At 54.5% G+C, this 18,563-nt stretch overlaps 1 protein-coding gene across 3 annotated transcripts in view; it reads right to left on the minus strand.

The window, feature by feature from the left end:
- CCM2 (CCM2 scaffold protein) overlaps positions 1 to 18,563 on the minus strand; it is a 49,102-nt gene that overhangs the window by 11,053 nt on the left and 19,486 nt on the right. The window contains exons 1-2 of one of the 3 annotated variants that reach the window (XM_026502114.4): positions 15,451 to 15,573; positions 9,777 to 9,950 (exon numbers count right to left, since the gene is read on the minus strand). The exons of 1 other annotated variant lie outside the window; for it this stretch is intronic. In XM_026502114.4, the coding sequence (XP_026357899.1) occupies positions 9,777 to 9,950; positions 15,451 to 15,462 (186 nt within the window). In that variant the 5' untranslated portion in view covers positions 15,463 to 15,573. Of the gene's footprint in view, positions 1 to 9,776; positions 9,951 to 15,450; positions 15,574 to 18,563 lie in introns of those variants that run through there. One more of the 3 variants, XM_026502103.4, reaches the window with a different exon arrangement.

Raw genomic sequence — 18,563 nt, forward strand, 5'->3', positions numbered from 1 at the left:
CACATTCTTCATGAGCTCACACGAACATTCGTCAAGAAGCAGCAAATTCTGGGCCATAAAACACACCTTAACAAATTTAAAAGACTAGAAACCATACACAGTATGCTCTCAAATCACAATGGAATTCTTTGAAAGACACAACTATCGGGGCACCTGGGTGGCTCAGATGGTTAAGCGTCTGCCTTTGGCTCAGGTCATGATCCCAGAGTCCTCGTATTGAGTCCCGCATTGGACCTTGCTCGGCGGGGAGCATGCTTATCCCTCTCCCTCTACTGTTCCTCCTGCTTGTGCCCTCTCGCTCTCTCTGCCAAATAAATAAATAAAATCTTTAGGGGCACCTCGGTGGCTCAGTCAGTTGGCCGTCTGCCTTCGGCTCGGGTCATGATCCCAGGGATCCTCGGATCAAGACCTGCATTGGACTCCCTGTTCAAAAGGGAGCCTGAATAAATAAATAAAGTCTTTTTAAAAATCCATATCAGAAGGTTGCTTTCATGAGTATAAAATCAGAAAAAAAGAAAAAAACCTTAAAAAAAAAAAGGAAAGACACAACTATCGAAATTCACATAAAAAGAAATGGATAATCTGAATAGGCGTATGATCTATTAAAGAAACTGAATTAATAATTAATAACCTTCTAAAACAGAAAGCACCAGGCCCAGACAGGCTCACGGGTGAATTCCACCACACGCTAAAAGAAGAAATGATACCAGGGGCGCCTGGGTGGCTCAGTCGTTAAGCGTCTGCCTTCGGCTCAAGGCGTGATCCCGGCATTCTGGGATCGAGCCCCACATCAGGCTCCTCCGCTGGGAGCCTGCTTCTTCCTCTCCCACTCCCCCTGCTTGTGTTCCCTCTCTCGCTGGCTGTCTCTCTCTGTCAAATAAATAAATAAAATCTTTAAAAAAAAAAGAAGAAGAAGAAGAAGAAATGATACCAATTCTCTATAATCTCTTCTAGGAAATAAAAACAGAGAAAACACCCTAACCCATTCTATGAGGTAGCACGACCCTAATATCAAAATCAAAGATACTACAAGAAAGGAAAAACTACAGATCGATATTTCTCATAAACATAAATGTAAAAATCCTCAACAAAATATTAGCAAATCTAATCCAACAAGGTATAAAGATATTTATATAGATTATATAATTTATATAAATTATACAAAGATAATAAATATACACAATGACCAAGTTGTGTTTACCCCAGGGAGGCAAGGCTGATTCAAAATTCAGAAATAAATTAATGTAATCCTGGGGCGCCTGGGTGGCACAGCAGTTAAGCGTCTGCCTTCAGCTCAGGGCGTGATCCCAGCGTTATGGGATCGAGCCCCACATCAGGCTCCTCCGCTGGGCGCCTGCTTCTTCCTCTCCCACTCCCCCTGCTTGTGTCCCCTCTCTCGCGGGCTGTCTCTATCTCTGTCGAATAAATAAATAAAATCTTTAAAAAAAATTAATGTAATCCCTCACACATCAACACTCTCAAGAAGAAAAATCATACGATCCGATCAACAAATGCAGAAAATGCATCTGACAACATCCAACACCCATTCATGACAAAAACCCTCATCGAACGAGGAATAGACAGAAACTTCCTACATTGACACAGAACATGTACAAAAACCTGCAGCTAACGTCCTAATTAACAGTGAGATGCCTGAAGACTGCTTAAGACCGGGAGTAACACAAGGATACTCCCTCTCACCACTGCTTTTCGACACTGTACTGCAAGTCCTAGCTAATGCAATGAGACAAGAAAAGGGAAAAAAGAAGGTACAGATTGGGAAGGAAGAAATCTGACTGTGTTTATTTGCAGATGCCCTCTCCAACTGAGGAACCAGGCAGGTCACTCTGGGGATTCCCGAGTGCAAGTAAGGTAAACACAGTGGCCCAAGTTGGTCTGCCCAAGGCTGCGCCAGGCAATCACCCGCTCACACAGAGAAGGAGCTGGCTGAAGTACACCCAGAACACAGTGGCAGGTACCAGTCAAGGGGCCGAAACTTCAGGAAAGCTGCTTTCAACAACTGTCCATGGGTGCTGGGCAGCTCTGTAGGGAGACACATACTCATTCTCAGAAGTTTTATATTTCATCTTCTCTAAACTGGGGGCTAGGAAGAAAGGATAAAGCTAAACTGTGCACTGGTTTCCCCACCCTCTCTAGGGCTGGGAATGTCTCTCTGAAAGAGCAGTTTGAGAATAAATAAGCAGCACATGGAACCACTGGCTCGTACTTAGCTTCTCATCAGTAAACAGTCCAGAACGTTTCCACGGAGCTGCAGCTGGCCAATGCCTTTCCATCCGCTTCTTCTGTGCTCATGTAAAAAAAACACAGAAGCTTGTTTACATTGATCAGTATTAAATTCACCTATTCTCACAATTCCTGATTTCAAAACTTACTACAAAGCTATAATAACCGAACAGTGTGGTACTGGCATAAGGACAGACATACAGACTGATGGAATAGAACACAGTCCAGAAAGAAACCCTCACAAACACAGTCAGTTCATTTTTGACAAGGCAGCAAAGACCATCGATAGGGAAAGGACAGTCTTTTCAACAAATGATGCTGGGAAAACTAGAGTTCCACACAGAGAAGAAAGAAGTTGGTCCCTTACCTCACACCATATACAAAAATTAATTCAAATGGATCAAACACCTAAATGTAAGACCTAAAGCTCTAAGAGTCTTAGAAGAAAACAGAGAAACAGCTTCATGACATTGGATTTGGTAATGATTTCTTGGTTACAACACCAAAAGCACAGGCAATTAAAAAAAAACAAACAGATAAATTGGAACTCATCAAAATTAAAAACATTTGTGCATCCTACTGGGTATTTACCCCAAACATACAAATGTAGTGATCCAAAGGGGCACCTGCACCCCAATGTTTATAGCAGCAATGTCCACAACAGCCAAACTATGGAAAGAGCCCAGCTGTCCATCGACATATGAATAAAGAAGATGTGGTATATATATACAATGGAATATTACGCAGCCATCAAAAAAATGAAATCTTGCCATTTGTAACAACATGGATGGAATTAGAGGGTATTATGCTAAGCAAAATAAGTCAATCAGAGAAAGACAATTATCATATGATCTCACTGATATGTGGAATTTGAGAAACAAGGCAGAGGATCATAGGGCAAGAGAGGAAAAAATGAAACAAGATGAAACCAGAGAGGGAGACAAACCATAAGAGACTCTTAATCTCAGGAAACAAACTGAGGGTTGCTGGAGGGGAGAGGGCTGGGAGGGATGGGGTGGCTGGGTGATGGACACTGGGGAGGGTATGTGCTATGGCAAGTGCTGTGAATTGTGTAAGACTGATGAATCACAGACCTGCACCCCTGAACAAATACTACATTATATGTTAATAATAAATAAATAAATAAATAAATAAATAAATAAATAAAAATAGACAAAATTAAATTTAAAAAATTTTTAAAGAAATTAAATTTCTTAGGGGTGCCTGGGTGGCTCAGTTGGTTAGGCATCTGCCTTCAGCTGATCGTGATCTCAGGGTCCTGGGATCAAGCCCCACGTTGGGCTCTCTGCTCAGCAGGGAGTCTGTTTCTCCCTCTGCCTCCCCCCCGCCGGCTTGTGCTCTCTCTCTCACTCTCTCTCTCTCAAATAAATAAAATCTTTTAAAAAATTTGTGCATCAAAGACCATAATCAATAGAGTGGGATGACAATCGACCAGTGGGAGCCGGTATTTGAAACCAGGGGAGGGGACAGGGAGCTGGTGTTTCATGGGGACAGAACTTCAGTTTGGGGAGATGAGAACGTTCCAGACATGGATGGTGGTGGTGGCCGCAGAGCAACGTGAGCGTACTTAATGCCACTGAACCGCACACTTAAACGTGGTTAAAATGGGTTAAAATGACCAATTTTGTCAAATATATATATATATTTTTTTTTTTTTTTAAGATTTTATTTATTCATTTGACAGAGTGAGACCACACAAGCTGGGGGGAGGGGCAGAGGGAGAGGGAGAAGCAGACTCCCGCTGAGCAAGGAGCCTGATGCAGGGCTCGATCCCAGGACCCTGAGATCATGACCTGAGCTAAAAGCAGATGCTTAACCAACTGAGCCACCCAGGCGCCCCTGTGATGTAGTTTACCACAATAAAAATTATCTTTTTAGTTTTACTCTTTACTCAATAATTTCATTTGCTAACAACTTTTTGAATCCTAAGCAGCACGATCCTGTCCATGAACCGTCACTCTCAGCTTCAGTGCTTTGCTGAAATGACAGTGTCCTGCTGTGTGTGCACAGGGCTGCACAGGGCCTGCCCCCGCCACGTGGCCTGGGGGGGATGACGTCACCCGTCTCCTCCCTTTCTCTTAGCGCCGCTGTGCTTCAAACCCAGCTAGCACATCTCCAGGCAGATTCTACTTTCTTCATAGAACGGGGAGCCGCCATTCATTTGAGATTTGCTTCACTGCAACATAATTCTTGGCAAAACAACATTTTCATTAACAGAACATTGCAGCTGTCATCCTTGTTACAATTCCAGATGGGACAAGGTGTGCCTCCTGGACAGGGCTTACCACACACGTCCCATCATGCTGAAAGGTCCCCTAATCGACGCCCTGCGCCCTCACAAGGTCAGCTGCGGCTGGCCCACACCCACCGTGGGGGCAACGGCATGGGGCGCCGGCCCGACCAACGAATCACAGCACAAGGGCACAGCTACAGAGGGGTGAACGTGATGAAGCGTGAGAGGCCCCGAGGGGACCCGTGACTAGCAGTCACACCTGTCAATGGTCCCGGCATCGGCGAGGTGGAAGATGCGACCACCAGACCGTTCTGGGCACCCCTCACCCCGCTGCCCTCCTGCAGCCTTACAGGGACCACAGCCGGCGCAGAGGCGTGCTAGCAAGCTCACGCTCCGGCTCCAAATATAGAAGGTGCTTCCAAAAATCACTGCTGACGGGACACAACAGAAGTCTGTTTCTATACTGACCCCAGGGTGGCCTCTCGACAACATCCACCCACCACTGGCCTCGGTCGCCAAGATCCCCGCAGCAGAGCGGGGCCTGATGGAAGGAAGGGCAGGACTTTCCCACGGGGCAGGGACACCAGGGCGGGTGCACGACTTCTCAACGCGCCGGGCCTGCACAAGTGGCCCATCCCCACTTGTTGGAAGACAGATGACACCACATTCACCACACGCACACACACACACACACACACACACACACACACACACACAGCAGCCCTGGCAAACCGTGGGTGAAGGTTTGAAAGGGCTCAGAGGTGGGCTTGCTGGATGGGGTCCCCCATGTAAGACGCTGCTGCTCCCCCTGCTCCTTGGGAGGGCCGGGAAGACACCCCACTCTGGAGGATGAGCAGCTCTGAGGAGGTACAGCTGACGGCAGGAGACGCTCACAGAACGGGGCACCCCGGAGCGAGGGGACAGGAGGACCCCAGGGAGCAATGACAGGCAGTGGCGCTGACCTGCAGGAACCGCAGGAGTGCGTGGAGAGGCAGTGGGGCGTGGCCTGCGGGGGCCACGGAGCCGGCTCCCACAGCACAGGAGCCCAGGACGCCACCTAATGCACACACACAAGGACGCCACCAAGTGCACGGCTCGGGCACAAAGGCGCGATCCCTGACGCCGGTTCCAGACCCAGAAACGTGGCTGAAGGAGAGCCGGAGCCCCAGGAGAATGTACCCACAGCTCCCGCTGCAGAGACGCCCCCAGCTCTCCCGGAGGGATTAGTCTCTCCCTTGAGCAACCGTACCCTGGGGACCAGGAAATCCTTCACAGTTTAGAGATGATGCCAGCACCCCAGGACCCGGATGGCCAGGGGTCCTGCCGGGCCGGGGGCTCAGGGACCAGGCCCAGATGTGCACACGGTGCCCTCGGCGTCCAGACCCACATCCCCTGTGTCATAGGAGCAGGTGTACTTAGCAGTCTCCAGAATGCGGGAGCTACTGACATACAAAAGGCCACGTGGCGCCCCTGACGCTCATCCCGCCGCTGCCCCTGGCCACAGCTCCAAAGCAACAATGATGTCACTGCCAGTGGCCAAAGCAGAGATGCGAGCTGCCCTCCAAGACTTACATGGCGTGGGGACGGCGGGCTCCACCTCATACCCAGCCTGGCTCTGCAGAACTGGTGGGCCGTAGCCGTGGCCGTGGCCTGCACAAGGGAGCTAGACGGATTCTTTGCGAGAGAGGGTGAGCTCACGGGACAAACACCTTCCCCTCCAAAGCCGCCAGGAGCCATTCCCATCCACCATCCAGGATGGAGCGAAGCAGAGTCATGGTCCTACCCCCGAGCCACGAGACCCCAGTAGAGAAGCACGGGGCCTCCCCTTAGCTCAGCCTACGCTCAGCTGACAGAAGGCGGAGGCCAAGCTGGGCTCACCTCGCTGGGGACAAGCCAACCCACAATAGTCCCTGTCCTGGTGGCAGACTCCGAGGCCCCCATACAGCACCGTCCCGCGAGGGCCAACCAGGCTCTGGGTGGCTGGTCAGCCTCCAAAAGGGAAACTCTTTCCTGGTGAGGACAGACACATACCCCAGGAATGGGTTCGCCTGTCCTGCCCGCAGCTTCTCAGCCAGCTCCAGCCTGTCCCAGGTGAATTTTTTGCACATATGGGGGTGGAGAGTGGGGTGAGGTCCACGTTTTTCTCTGCGGGTGCCCAGCAGCTCCGGCACCGTGCTGAGAAGACCGTCCTTCCCGTTATCGCTGCGTTTGCACCTTCGTCTAAATCCAGCGGGGCACGTCAGTGCGGGTCTGTTTCAGGCTCTCGACCCCGTCCCGCTGACCTCCGTGCGGGTCCCTCTGCCGATACTGCGTGACAGCAGTCAGCCTGGCTCCTCTCGTTTGCTCTTCTCTTTCAAAACCGTCTCAGCGACTCTGCTGCTTCTGCTTTTCCGTATACATTTAGAGTCCTCTTCGGATCTACAAAAAAACCTCGCTGGGATTTTGATAAGCGGCGCATGGGTCTGGGGATACGTGACACGCTGACAGGGCTGAGTCCCCTACCCGCCAACACGGCAGGTCCCCGACATGCAGATCTGTGCTTCCCTGCGCCCCTACTGTGAGCTCTCAGCAAATCCCGTACACGTCTGGTTCCATCTGCACCTCAGTCTTTCTGAAGTAACTGTAAATGGTATTTCGTTTTTAAGCTTGGTGCCCACTTTGGACGTGTACCGTGGCTCATACACACACCCTGTTCTTCTGGGTTTTCCTCATGAGTGGGTGTTGGATGTTTCTTCTGCATCAACTGATAGGATCCCGTGAGATTTCTACCCTGGCCTGTCGATGCGATGGACTCCCTCTTGGAATCCCGAGCCAGCCCTGCACCCCTTCAGAGTAAGTTCGCCCCTTCTCTTTCCAGGAGAGACTGTGCAGCACCGGCATCCGTTCCCTGATCAAGTGAGGGAATCTTCCAGTGAGAGCAGGCAGGCCTCTTCCGCCGGGAGAGGCCAGACAAGAGCCTGAGTGTCCTTAGTCGTCGCAGAGTGATCCAAGCCAGCCGTGCTGGCCCGCTAGACGCGCTGCGGTGGGGGCTCCTGAGGCGCGCATGCTGGCGGGCCCCGCCACTGCCGGCACCCCGATCTCCCCGTGGATAAAGTGCTCTCCTCACTGTTCTCCAGACCTTCTGGCTCTGCTCCTGACAAGTTTCACGGTGACACGTTGGTGTGAACTGCTCCGGATTCGCCCTGCTTGCGGTGCGCTCCGCTTCTTAAATCTGTTTGTCTTTGGCCAAATGAGTGACAATTTGGACAGGACTCCCTGGAACAGTTTCTCAGCCCCTCCGGGCCACGACTCCAACCACACATACGCCGGAAAGCGTGCTCTGGTCCCACAGCCGCCGCCGAGGGGGCTCCTCTGTCCTGTGGGGCATGGCGGGCATTCTGGCTCCCCCAGGGCCCCACGGATACCCCAGGTTCATCAGAAGCGGAAGTCCCTGCTCCCGGTCCGGCCTCCTCTGGGGCAGGTGCTGGCCCCCACTCGGCCTTGGCTGGCACCCCTTTGCTGGTCTTTTGTCCAGATGGAGAGGCTTTTGTTGGGATCTGTCTGCACCTGCTTGTGTTTCTGGGTTGCTGGCCTCTTCGACCCCACGCCTAGGATACACGAGGACAAAGAGAAGCGGGGCCTCACCTGGGGCCCCCAGGTCCCTGAGGGTCTGCCTTGTATCCATCCTGCAGAGGTCACTGCATGTGCAACATCCAGGATTATAGTTGTGCGAAGTAAGAGGCCCAGGGAGAGGCACGTGGACCCCACCTTCTGGAAGCAGAAATCCCCAACTTTTACCTTTCAGGGTTTAATAGGGGCCACCTTTCCCCGCACCTCGCTGGTCTTCACGCACGGCTCTGACTCTCCCCAAACACAGAAAACATCCTGTCCCCTCTCCCAGAGGTGCTCAGGCCTGGTCCTCAGAGTCTCACCAGGGCCTGGGCTCTTCCGTCGCGCCCGGAATCCTCCCGGCTCCTTTCTGGGTGGAGCCCTGGCTCTGGAGCCGCGTCTCCACCTTCAAGGAGTGTCCCATGCTGGGAGGCAGCACGTCCTCCCGTGGCTCCCTCAGAACAGGGTCAGCCTGGTCACCGTGGTGGGACCCCTTTGTCCTGCGAGGTCACACTGGCAAACTCTGCGACAGGTCCCAAATTACCGCCTGGAGGCCGCCTCTCCCCCTCCACCCCTGCTGGGCCTCCCTGGTTGACCCTACCATCTCCTTTTACTCTTTCCGTCTCCCGCTGACTAATTTCCTCTCTCTTCACCTTCTGGTCATTCTTTCTGGTGCCTTTCCTGACTTCCGTTCAACCCGTCTCATGAAAGTTTTAAGACATACCTCTCGTTCCAAAGGCTCCCATCTGCACCTCCTTATTTAGAAGCGGAGCCTTCTTACTTCAGAGTTCACGGTGTTTGCTCTTACCTCTCCAAGGGCGTTACATTTTCCCACTGTTTGCTGCGTGGCTATGGCCACATTCACACTTGCCTCTCGTGTTTGTCGTGCGCTCTATCTCCTTGGACGTGTATGAATCCATGCTGTCCCTGACAGAAGCCACGCGCAAGGGCAACGTCGCCAGACATGGCTATGCTCAGGCCGGTGGGCGGTAACCCCGGTTTCCCCCTGAGAGCACCCTCAGGACCCCGTGTGGGACAGGCCTCCGTGCAGGTGTTCCGGAAGCTTGGCAGGGAGAGGTGCGGGGGACTCTCCACTCCGTACACAGGCTGGCTTCATGTCTTCGTCTTCACTCAGGGTCGCCCCAACCCTCCTCTGTGCCAAGTGTCCCCACGCCTGAGCCTCCCCAGTCACCTGATGGCCAGGTGAGGGCAGAAACCCCTTCAAGGACACCAACCGCCCCACACCCTCCCTGACCGGAGGTCAGGCTGGACCGCTCTGCGTGCTCTGAGAGGACTCGGTAGCTGGCTGTCTCCGTGAACTCTGCTGACCCACCTTCCCCGGCACCCTGTCCAAGCACAGGCACCAGGCTCCTGGTGCCCCCCACGACCTCAAGGCCACAGCCCCTCTCCCTAGTTCATTTTCACTCCTGCATGTTTGGGGGCTGGGCGTGCCACGCTCTTCCACAAGTGCCTGCACACAGGATCACACAGGGCTCGGGAGGCCCGCGCCCTCGGCCATGACCACAACACGCGGAACACACACAGACCCGCCTTCGAGAGAAAGGAGGTGGCCGCTCCCATAGTAAGAGCCAGAAACAGGGCCAGCAGACAGGGACGTGGAGCGTGGGCGGTCACCCAACACACGGGCGCGGGCAGGACAGCGGGCGGCGCATCCCACGGCCACACTTACCTTCACCTCCTTCTCGATGTAGTCGCTCAGCAGTCTGTCGGGCTCCACGCGCTCGGGCAGGGACAGCGCCACAGTGTGCAGGGGGCGCCGCTCTGTCACCTTCTCATGGGCTTTCTTATCTCTACTCTTTTCACCTTTTAGGAATACTCGTTTAAACGGCGACACAATTCCAGGCTGCAGGCAGAAACGGCAAGGGTTGGAGGTCGTTATTCACAAAGGCTTCGCGCAGCCCCCACAGTGCACAAGCTGAAGTGGCCGAGCCACCACCACGGTCCCCCTGCAAAGGGGCTGCCCGTGCGGCCCAGGGAGGACGGTACCGAGAATGCCGGACGGGCTTGCGGGGGGCCGGTGCCAGCTCGGGCCCGCAGAGTGGGGGCCCATCCTCCACCAGCCCTCAGACACTCGGAAGGGCAAGGGCACACTCTCCAGGCGAGTAATCTTGTGGCTCAGGAGAGGATAGGAAGGGGGAGAATCCCCCCAGAAGACAACAACATAGCGCCACCCAAGCCCCTGGCTCCAGTGGGTTCCCTGGCTCCAGGACCCCAGGGCAGGCACCACAGCCTCAACAAAGGGTACAGCTCAGCGGCCGAGAGCCCACCCCCTGCCTGTGTCCATGCCTGCGCTCCGCACGCCCTTTCCACTGCCAGGGCCTTGCTGCCCCAGGGTGCTGACCACACCGGGCGACCCGCACGATGGAGGCTAACCCTCCCACCAAAGTAACCCTACAGAGCATGAGCAAGGGGGCCCAGGGGCAGGCCTGGTGTCCCTTCCCTGTGACTCTGCAAGGGAGCCCCTCACCTGCCGTGGTCACCGCACCCCTGCACGCAGACAGGTGCAGGCTCACTGCTTCCAGCCAACCCAGAGAAATGCAAACCAGAGAAAACAAGATGCTAACACACTGCCTAGGCAGGGAACCACCACCACACCCAAAGTCCCCCTCAGACCAAGGAGGCAGCTTGCCTGCCCGCATGGCCCGGTGCCCGACCGCAGCCAGGACCCACAGGCTCGATTGGACCCATGCTTCCAGAAACAACAGAAACAAGCCAGGTACTTCTGTCACCGAATGTTCCTTACACGTTTCTCCTGCGCTGGGGGAAGTTCAGTGGCGGACCAAGTCCCGCACAAACGAGTGCCATGACCTTTGAAGCCATGAGGCTCCTCACCAGTCAGCCTCGCAGGTGGAGGGTGAACAGGTGCACTGATCCCCCACAAAGGCAGGCAAGGCCTTGGGGTCCCTCAGCACACCCTGCAGGGCCCACCCTGAACCCACCAGAATACTCTGCTCTGCAGCGTCACCCCCTCCCTGCCCCGGAGCACCCCCCCCGCCTGGGAGCACCCCCTCACTACCTGGAAGCACCTCTCCTTTAGAGCACCCCTCGCCCTGGAGCACCCCCGTCCCTGCCATGGAGCACCCCCCTCTCTGCCCTGGAGCACTCCCTCACCCTGGAGCACCCCCTCCCCACCCTGCCCCGGAGCACCCCCACTCCCTCCAGAGCACCTCCTGATTCCCACTCCCCATGCCCCTCCACGGAGCCCCTCCAGGGTGAGTGGGCTAAGGCTGACGTAAGACCCACAGGGCCACCACCAAAGCTGGACGATGTCCACCGGAGCTTCATTTACTTGTCTCTCTACTCGTTTATATTTCTCATTTTCCATCCCAGCAATTTTTTTTATGTAAGGATGAGGGCAGCTCCTGCCTGCAGCTGCTCATGCTTCAGCTGAGACAAGATGCCCCGGGCTTCACAGGGACACGGACAGACTGCAGAAGGGACGGAGCGTCTCTGAGGAGCCTGCCTGTCCCTGGGGTCTGTCCAGGCCCCGTTCTCCTCCGCCCCTGGGAGATCCAGCCCCGCACAATTTAGGAGTGTGGCCAAGAGTGGGGGCACTCCAGGTGAAAGCCTGGGGCATCGGAGCAGGTGGGCGCTATGTGCGGCGCATGTGGGGAACAGTGGGAAACCGTCACCCACAACGGGCCAAACGCCTACAGTAAATTTTAAGTTAAAAATGACCCTGGAAATGTAGTAAAGCAAACACCACATTTCACTAGTCCTACCCCAGGCAGGCAGACCACACCAGACTGGGGCTGCCTCTCTAGCCTGCACCCTGGTCAGCAGGGCCTTCCTGACCTCTAGCTTCTATATACAGAGCACCTCCCGGTTCCTGTGACAGGTGCGCACTGCCCCAGGGCTACGGAGAAACGACAGCAGGCACGCGCAAAGCTCGACCCTCTCGAAATGTGTAAGCCACACAGACACAGTCATCTGTCCCTACACCATCTCTGCCCGGCAACCCTCCTGGATGGTGACCAGCCGGGGCACAGGCTGAGGGCGAGTCTGAATCCAGGGGCACACGCAACTGCTCACACGCGCTCTCCCACCTCGTTACTCCTCGGCTCCTGGGAGCAACGGGAAATCAACTCTGAGTGGACAGGTTTGCCAAGGTCAGCCTCTCGCCGCAAAGCCCCACCAAATCACCAGGTCCACAGATCGCATGCAACCCACGCTGCTACTTTGCGGTGGACGTACAGCTCATAATATTACAGTCTGCACGCACAACTGGTCCGTGTTGGGAGGGACCCTGGGGCCTCAGCCCTGCAGCCCACCCTGAAGACAGACGCTCTGCGGGCGGGTCAGCGGCACCTGTGTGGCCCCTGCAGCGCGAGGAAACTTGGACAGCCCACCCCAGAGGCCTCCAACTGCCCAAGGGCCACCACTCCCGAGGCTGAGCCCTACCCCATCCTCCTCTGGGACCCTGCACGGGACCCCAGCACGCGGGGGAGGAGGAAGGGCTGGTGGGTGGATGTTCGGTGCCCATGCCTACGCCGGCCAAGCGTGTGGAAGGCCCTGCGGGGGAATGAGACAGCTCCTGCCTCAAGAGGGCACTGTCGGGCCGGGAAATGAGACCGAAGCAGGTGAACAGGCACTAAATCCATGACGAAAACCACCGGCCGGCCGCCTCAAAGCTGTGCCTTAGTGCCAACTGCTCTGCGTTTAAAGGTGCCACCCTGGCAACAAGGCTCAAGCCCATGAGGAACAGGGGCGCCCACCCTGCGGGCCCCACGCACGAGCCGTGGGTCGAGCACGACCCCGTGGGAACATCCGGGAGCACACAGCTTCCAGCCTCGGGGAGGAGCCCTGAATGCCCCGGCACTGCACGCTTTTTGTTGTTAATGTCTCCGGTGACTTTAAATGGTGGACGAGCTTTCCTAGACAGTGGAACGCTGAAACCACTGGGCAGAGAAACGATCGTGGCAAACCTGCCCCTACCGCTGCCACCTGAGCCCACGTCAGCGGCATGTCCCTGCCGGCTGCAGGCAGCGGGCCCCTCCGCCTCTCCAGAAACAGTGTGACCACGAGGGCACTCCGGGTTTGGGAACAGAGGTTGCTTTTGAATATGAAAATGTAAAGTGAAGTTCTGGTTAAGAAAACACACGGGGGCGCCTGGGTGGCACAGCGGTTAAGCGCGTGCCTTCGGCTCAGGGCGTGATCCCGGCGTTATGGGATCGAGCCCCACATCAGGCTCCTCCACTATGAGCCTGCTTCTTCCTCTCCCACTCCCCCTGCTTGTGGTCCCTCTCTCGCTGGCTATCTCTGTTAAATAAATAAATAAAATCTTTAAAAAAAAAAAGAAAGAAAAAGAAAACACACGGAGAGACAATTCAGAATATTCTGACACAGAAGCAGGGTTCCCAAACACGATCATAGATCCTTTAATTTCTGGAATATTCTCCAGATCAAGACACCGAGTTTTAAAAGCATTTCTAGCAGTGCCAGCGCTCCTTCTCGTTCAACAGGAATTTTTACTGAGCGCTGATCTTCATCGTCATCACAGGAAGGATCTCATAATCCCTGACCCCAGGAGACAAAGGACCAACTCAGCCCCAGAAAGAGCGAGGCGCTGAATACGATTTGCCTTGTAGAATGGAGCCCAGTCCTGGGTGTGGCTGGGGTCCACCTGACCCTAAATATTCTCTGAGGAGACAGGGCCCTGAGAGTCCACAGGGGCCAGGGCGGGGATGCAGGGCTTACGTCAGTTGCTTCTATGACCATGGGGAACTTTCCCTAGATCTTTACCTCTTCTTACAAAATCTTCCATCTTATGCTTGAATCCACTTTTGAAGTTGGGGACCTGGAAGGTCACTCTTAAACACACACTCCATCTGGCTACTGAGTGTTTCCCAGAGGAGTGCCCCTGGGCCAGGCTGGTCTTGACTTTGCTGGGCTGAAGCTCCGCTTATCAGCTCACATGGGGCGCCCAGGCTCTGAGCAAGCATGTCTCCTACATAAATTCTCAGAGGCTAACATCTCCGCCAGAGCGTCTAACTTACAATGAGCAATGCATCTCTGAAAGAAACAGCACAACCATTCATGGGGCAGGGGTCTTCACTTGGGGACCAGAGTTAATCACAAGGCGACACACCAGCTGGCTGTGTATGCACAGCACTAGGCTCCGCGAGCTCCGCAGAGTCCCCAGCAGCCAGGAGGGGAGGGACCGCACAGAGCATCTTGGTGCAGGTCCGCACATTCTCAAGGACAAACCTTACCTATCCTTCAGTTCATAATTCAAAACTCCCCCCGAACACACACTTTCCAAGTGCAAGGCCACACACGTCCTCCAGTCCAGCATTCAGCAAATGTCTAACGAGTGCTTAGTAGGGGCCCGACCGTGGGGCTGCAACACAAGGGAGCCTCCGTCCCTCCCCCAGGGCCCAGCTGACGGGCAGCTGCACACAGCGGTCAGGGCCACGCAGGGCTGCAGTCAAGCCTGGGGGAGGCACCGAGGCCAGAGTGGCGGTCGGGCAGACAGCTCACAGGCCCGTTTCAGCAGAAACCCGAGGCCACGGTTCTGTCTGGCTGGCCGGCTCAGCGGGCACACACGCAGTGTGGCAAATCGTCCCCTGCGAGCTTCTCGACAAAGAGCACCTTCGTGTCACACCTATGCAGCAACACTGCCGACCTTATTTTTAAAGATTTTATTTTTAAGTCATGGTCACCCAATGTGGGGCTCGAACTCACAACCCTGCCACCGAGAGTTGCACGCTCCTCCGACTGAGTCAGCCGGGCACTCCCCCAGACTCACGCCCACCGCTCATCTTAATATCAACTAACTGCCAGCATTCTCGGCTACGCGGGTCCGCAGATTAGCTTTTAAAGAAATCTTCAGTACAAAGTGCCTAGCAACAGGAAAAGGGGCCAAGGAAGAGTAGGGCACAGCCCGCGCTCCCAGGCCTCGCCCAGACCTCAGGCCCCCCGACAGCTTGCTCGGGCAGCACACGCGCCAGTGCCTTCCGCAGGGCCCTGGCCACCGCACAGACGACATTCTGGGTGCGTATCTGCCAGCGCGATGGGCTCTTTTTCTTCACCCTTTCCCTAAATCACGTTTCAACTCAGATCCTGCATCCTAACCGACCACAAATCCACGTGAAACCTGCTCTTCCCCCGCAGATGGGACACCTAGGCCTCCTACTCCTTGAGTTCAGATGGGTGGACCCTCCTCATGTCTTCACTGACCGCCACCAGCCACTGCTTCTCAGACCCGGAAGCCAGCGGGAACCCTCCTCCCCTCTCCCCAAAGCGGGGGTCATGGGCCCGGGTCACCCCGGCTCATGAGCACACCCCCGATGGGCCCACACGCTCGTTCTGGCCGGCTCCGTCCCCACTGGGCTTGCACCTACCTCGTTCTCCATGGGCCACCCGCTGGAAAGTCTGAGGAGGAGCTCTGGTTCCTCCCCCTCTGCCGAAAGTTACTGTGCATTGTCCTCTGTTCACTTCTGATCTTGTTGAAAAATATGGTCAGATGTTAGCCCTCCCTCTGAAAAAAACATGTGAATGAACAGGAAGACCAGAAACCACAGCTTCCTTCTGCAAACCCCACTGAGGCTGTTTACCGTTTGTTAAAAAGGGTAAGAGGCAGGCAGCACCCTCCAACTGCGGGCAAAACCCAAACGGCCGCGAGCACGAAAAGATCCAAGAAAAGCGGCGTGTGCTGGAGGCGGTCAGGAGTTCGCACGCCCACGGCGGCCTCTCTGCATTTCTAGCCAGTGCTGAGTGGTCCACTGAAGGACATTATTCTGGGAATCCAACCATTCTGTAAATCCACTGCTAACAAGAGTGACCAAGCAAACCCGGACCCTGCGGGGCTTCCCTCTGACCACTCGGGGGGGGGGGGGGGCCCACCCGTGTGTGGTCACCTCTCCCCCAAGCACCCAGGTCAAGGCTGGAACAGAGCGCACCCTTCAAGCCCTCAGCCTCCAACAGCCTCTGTGTCCCCCGGGACTCCCGAGTTTGAGTTCCCCACATGACACAGAAGAGCAAGTTTCCGAGTAAGTTCCCTTCAATGTCTTTAGGGTCAAACTCCCTCACCTAGAAAAGCAGAAGCTGGTGTGCTGATGGGGTGGCCTGACGTGGACTATTCCAGAACAGCCTGCCAACATGAAAGGCTATGTAAGTAAGCGTCTGGTTCATTGGAGCGACCACGTGTGCTCACAGATCAACAGACTTCACAAGTATGACACAAGTTTGTTATTAGGAATGAACCAAACCAAAGTCCAGGCGTTCAACAGCTTTTTGCCCATAAAAATGGCCTTTTCACACGGTTCCACTTAAACCGTACTGAAGTTCAGTACTTGGCTTAGAAGACCGAGGGCTCCAAAGCCATCACTCCGTGCCCGAATGGTGAGCACACGTGCAACGGGACGGAGAAGGCGGCCGTGAACCAGATGTGCTCGAATAAAACCCAGCATCGACCAGACTGTCCCTTTATCTCCCGAGAGACTTGGGGCAGCACGTGGCCCAGATGCAGACGTCTCCTTCTTTCTCCAAGCAGCCCCTGCGCTGCAGGACCAGGTGGCCCTGGCCTCCACACAGCCAGTGAGGGCAGGTGCAGAGCGGCCCCCAGGACAGGCACAACTACGGGACACCCCAGTGGTGTCCCCCCGCCAGGTGGCTTGCTTTCACAGATGCCACGGTCGCCCGGTGGGCGAGAAAGAGCAAAACCAGCGAGCGCACGGGCGGATGCCGCAGACGAGACACAGGGAAGGACACACGGCCCCTTGCAGGAGTCTTGGGAGGGCTGCGCCCCCAAACACAGCAGTGACACAGAGCAAGCAAGCGTCCTCTGGAGCGACAAACGTGAGTGTCGAGATACAGAGGCCAGCAGAGGGCTGCCACTACCACGGCTGAAACCAGTGACCGGGATGCAGCCGACAGCCGAGACCTCCTACAAACGGAACATTCCAGCCAGTGTACCCACAGCGCTAACTCTGAACCCCACTCAAACAACGCGCCAGCCCCCAAAACAATTCCTTTCCCCGTTCTCGGCAGGGCCGCAGCACAAGCAAACTGTCCTCGACGGTCATCACGCTGTGCTCTTCGCCAGTGAAAATGTGGTGGAAAATGTGTTTCCTCTCTGCTTGTAGAACACCCAGCAACATCCCTGATTTCCCCTCTGGGCCCAGGAGACCGAACACTCACTATCTGGCCCTTTCCACGTGAAAAGTTTGCTCACCCCCATCCTAGAACACAAAGCAAAACATGAAAAATAGAAGACATGACAAATACTTCAGGCCACAGAGGCCGGACCCGTAAAGGCTGTTGGTGACCTGGGAGGGGACCAGAAGGGACACAATTCCTCAAGACAGTGATGAAGGATGGGCTGTACAGATGGAAAAGGCCTCGTACCAAGGCCGACGGGGACAGATGGACTCCAGACACACAGACCCATAAGGCTGCAGGGCTCCAAGAGGGAACCAGAACACGATCAGAGCAGCATCCCCGTAAAGCTCTGAGGGGAAATTATTTTGAACCCAGAAGTTAATGCGAAGCCAAACTGTCCATTGAGTTCATACAAAATAATGTCACATTCATATGTGAAGTGCCTTGGAATGTTCACACCTAAAACCTCTTTTTGAAAAACATACCAGAGGATGTACTACTGGCAAAAAAAAAAATAATAATAATAATAATAATAAATAAAAAAGTGTCCAGGAGAGAAAAAGATGTGGACTCCAGGGGACCGTGCAAGTGACCCAGGAACGCAATGACCAATACACACGGTGAGTCACGCACTGAGCCAACACAGCAATGGGTCCAAATTAAAACAGAACAGAGGGGGCACCTGGATGGCTCAGTAGGTTAAGCGTCTGCCTTCGGCTCAGGTCGTGATCTCAGGGTCCTGGGATCGAGCCCCGTGTCGCGCTCCCTGCTCAGCAGGGCAGTATGCTTCTCCCTCTGCCCTCCCCCTGCTCGTGCTCTCTCACCCATTCTAATACATAAATAAAATCTTTTAAAAAAAAAACAAACAGAACAGAGGAGACCCCAAAAGAAAACACGAAGGAAGACTCTATTACACAAATTATATGTTTAAGACCCTAGAAGTTCCACCTTGATGATAAAAGCTTGGCTCTTTCCCAAGAAAAAATAAAAGCAAATTATTAAAAACTTGCTCCAGTTCTTGATCCAGTAGAGAATATTTCTTTTTGTTTTTTTATTTTTATTGGGGTAAAGTACACATAGTCACTGTGACTTTAACTTTATTTTATTCTATTCTATTTTATTTTATGTTAAGCAATCTCTACACCCGTCATGGGGCTTAAAGTCACAACCCTGAGATCATGAGCCCACCAACTCAGCCAACAGGCGCCCCCCAGTGGAAAATATTTCTTTTTGACTTCCTAATTATAAGCACACCCAGCTGGCTCAGCCATTGAGCGTGGGACTCTTGATCTCGGGGTCGTGAGTTCAAGCCCCACATTGGGCACAAACATTACTCAAAATAAATACAGAAAAA

The sequence above is a fragment of the Ursus arctos genome, unplaced genomic scaffold, assembly GCF_023065955.2.
Source record: "Ursus arctos isolate Adak ecotype North America unplaced genomic scaffold, UrsArc2.0 scaffold_3, whole genome shotgun sequence".
Taxonomy (NCBI): domain Eukaryota; kingdom Metazoa; phylum Chordata; class Mammalia; order Carnivora; family Ursidae; genus Ursus; species Ursus arctos.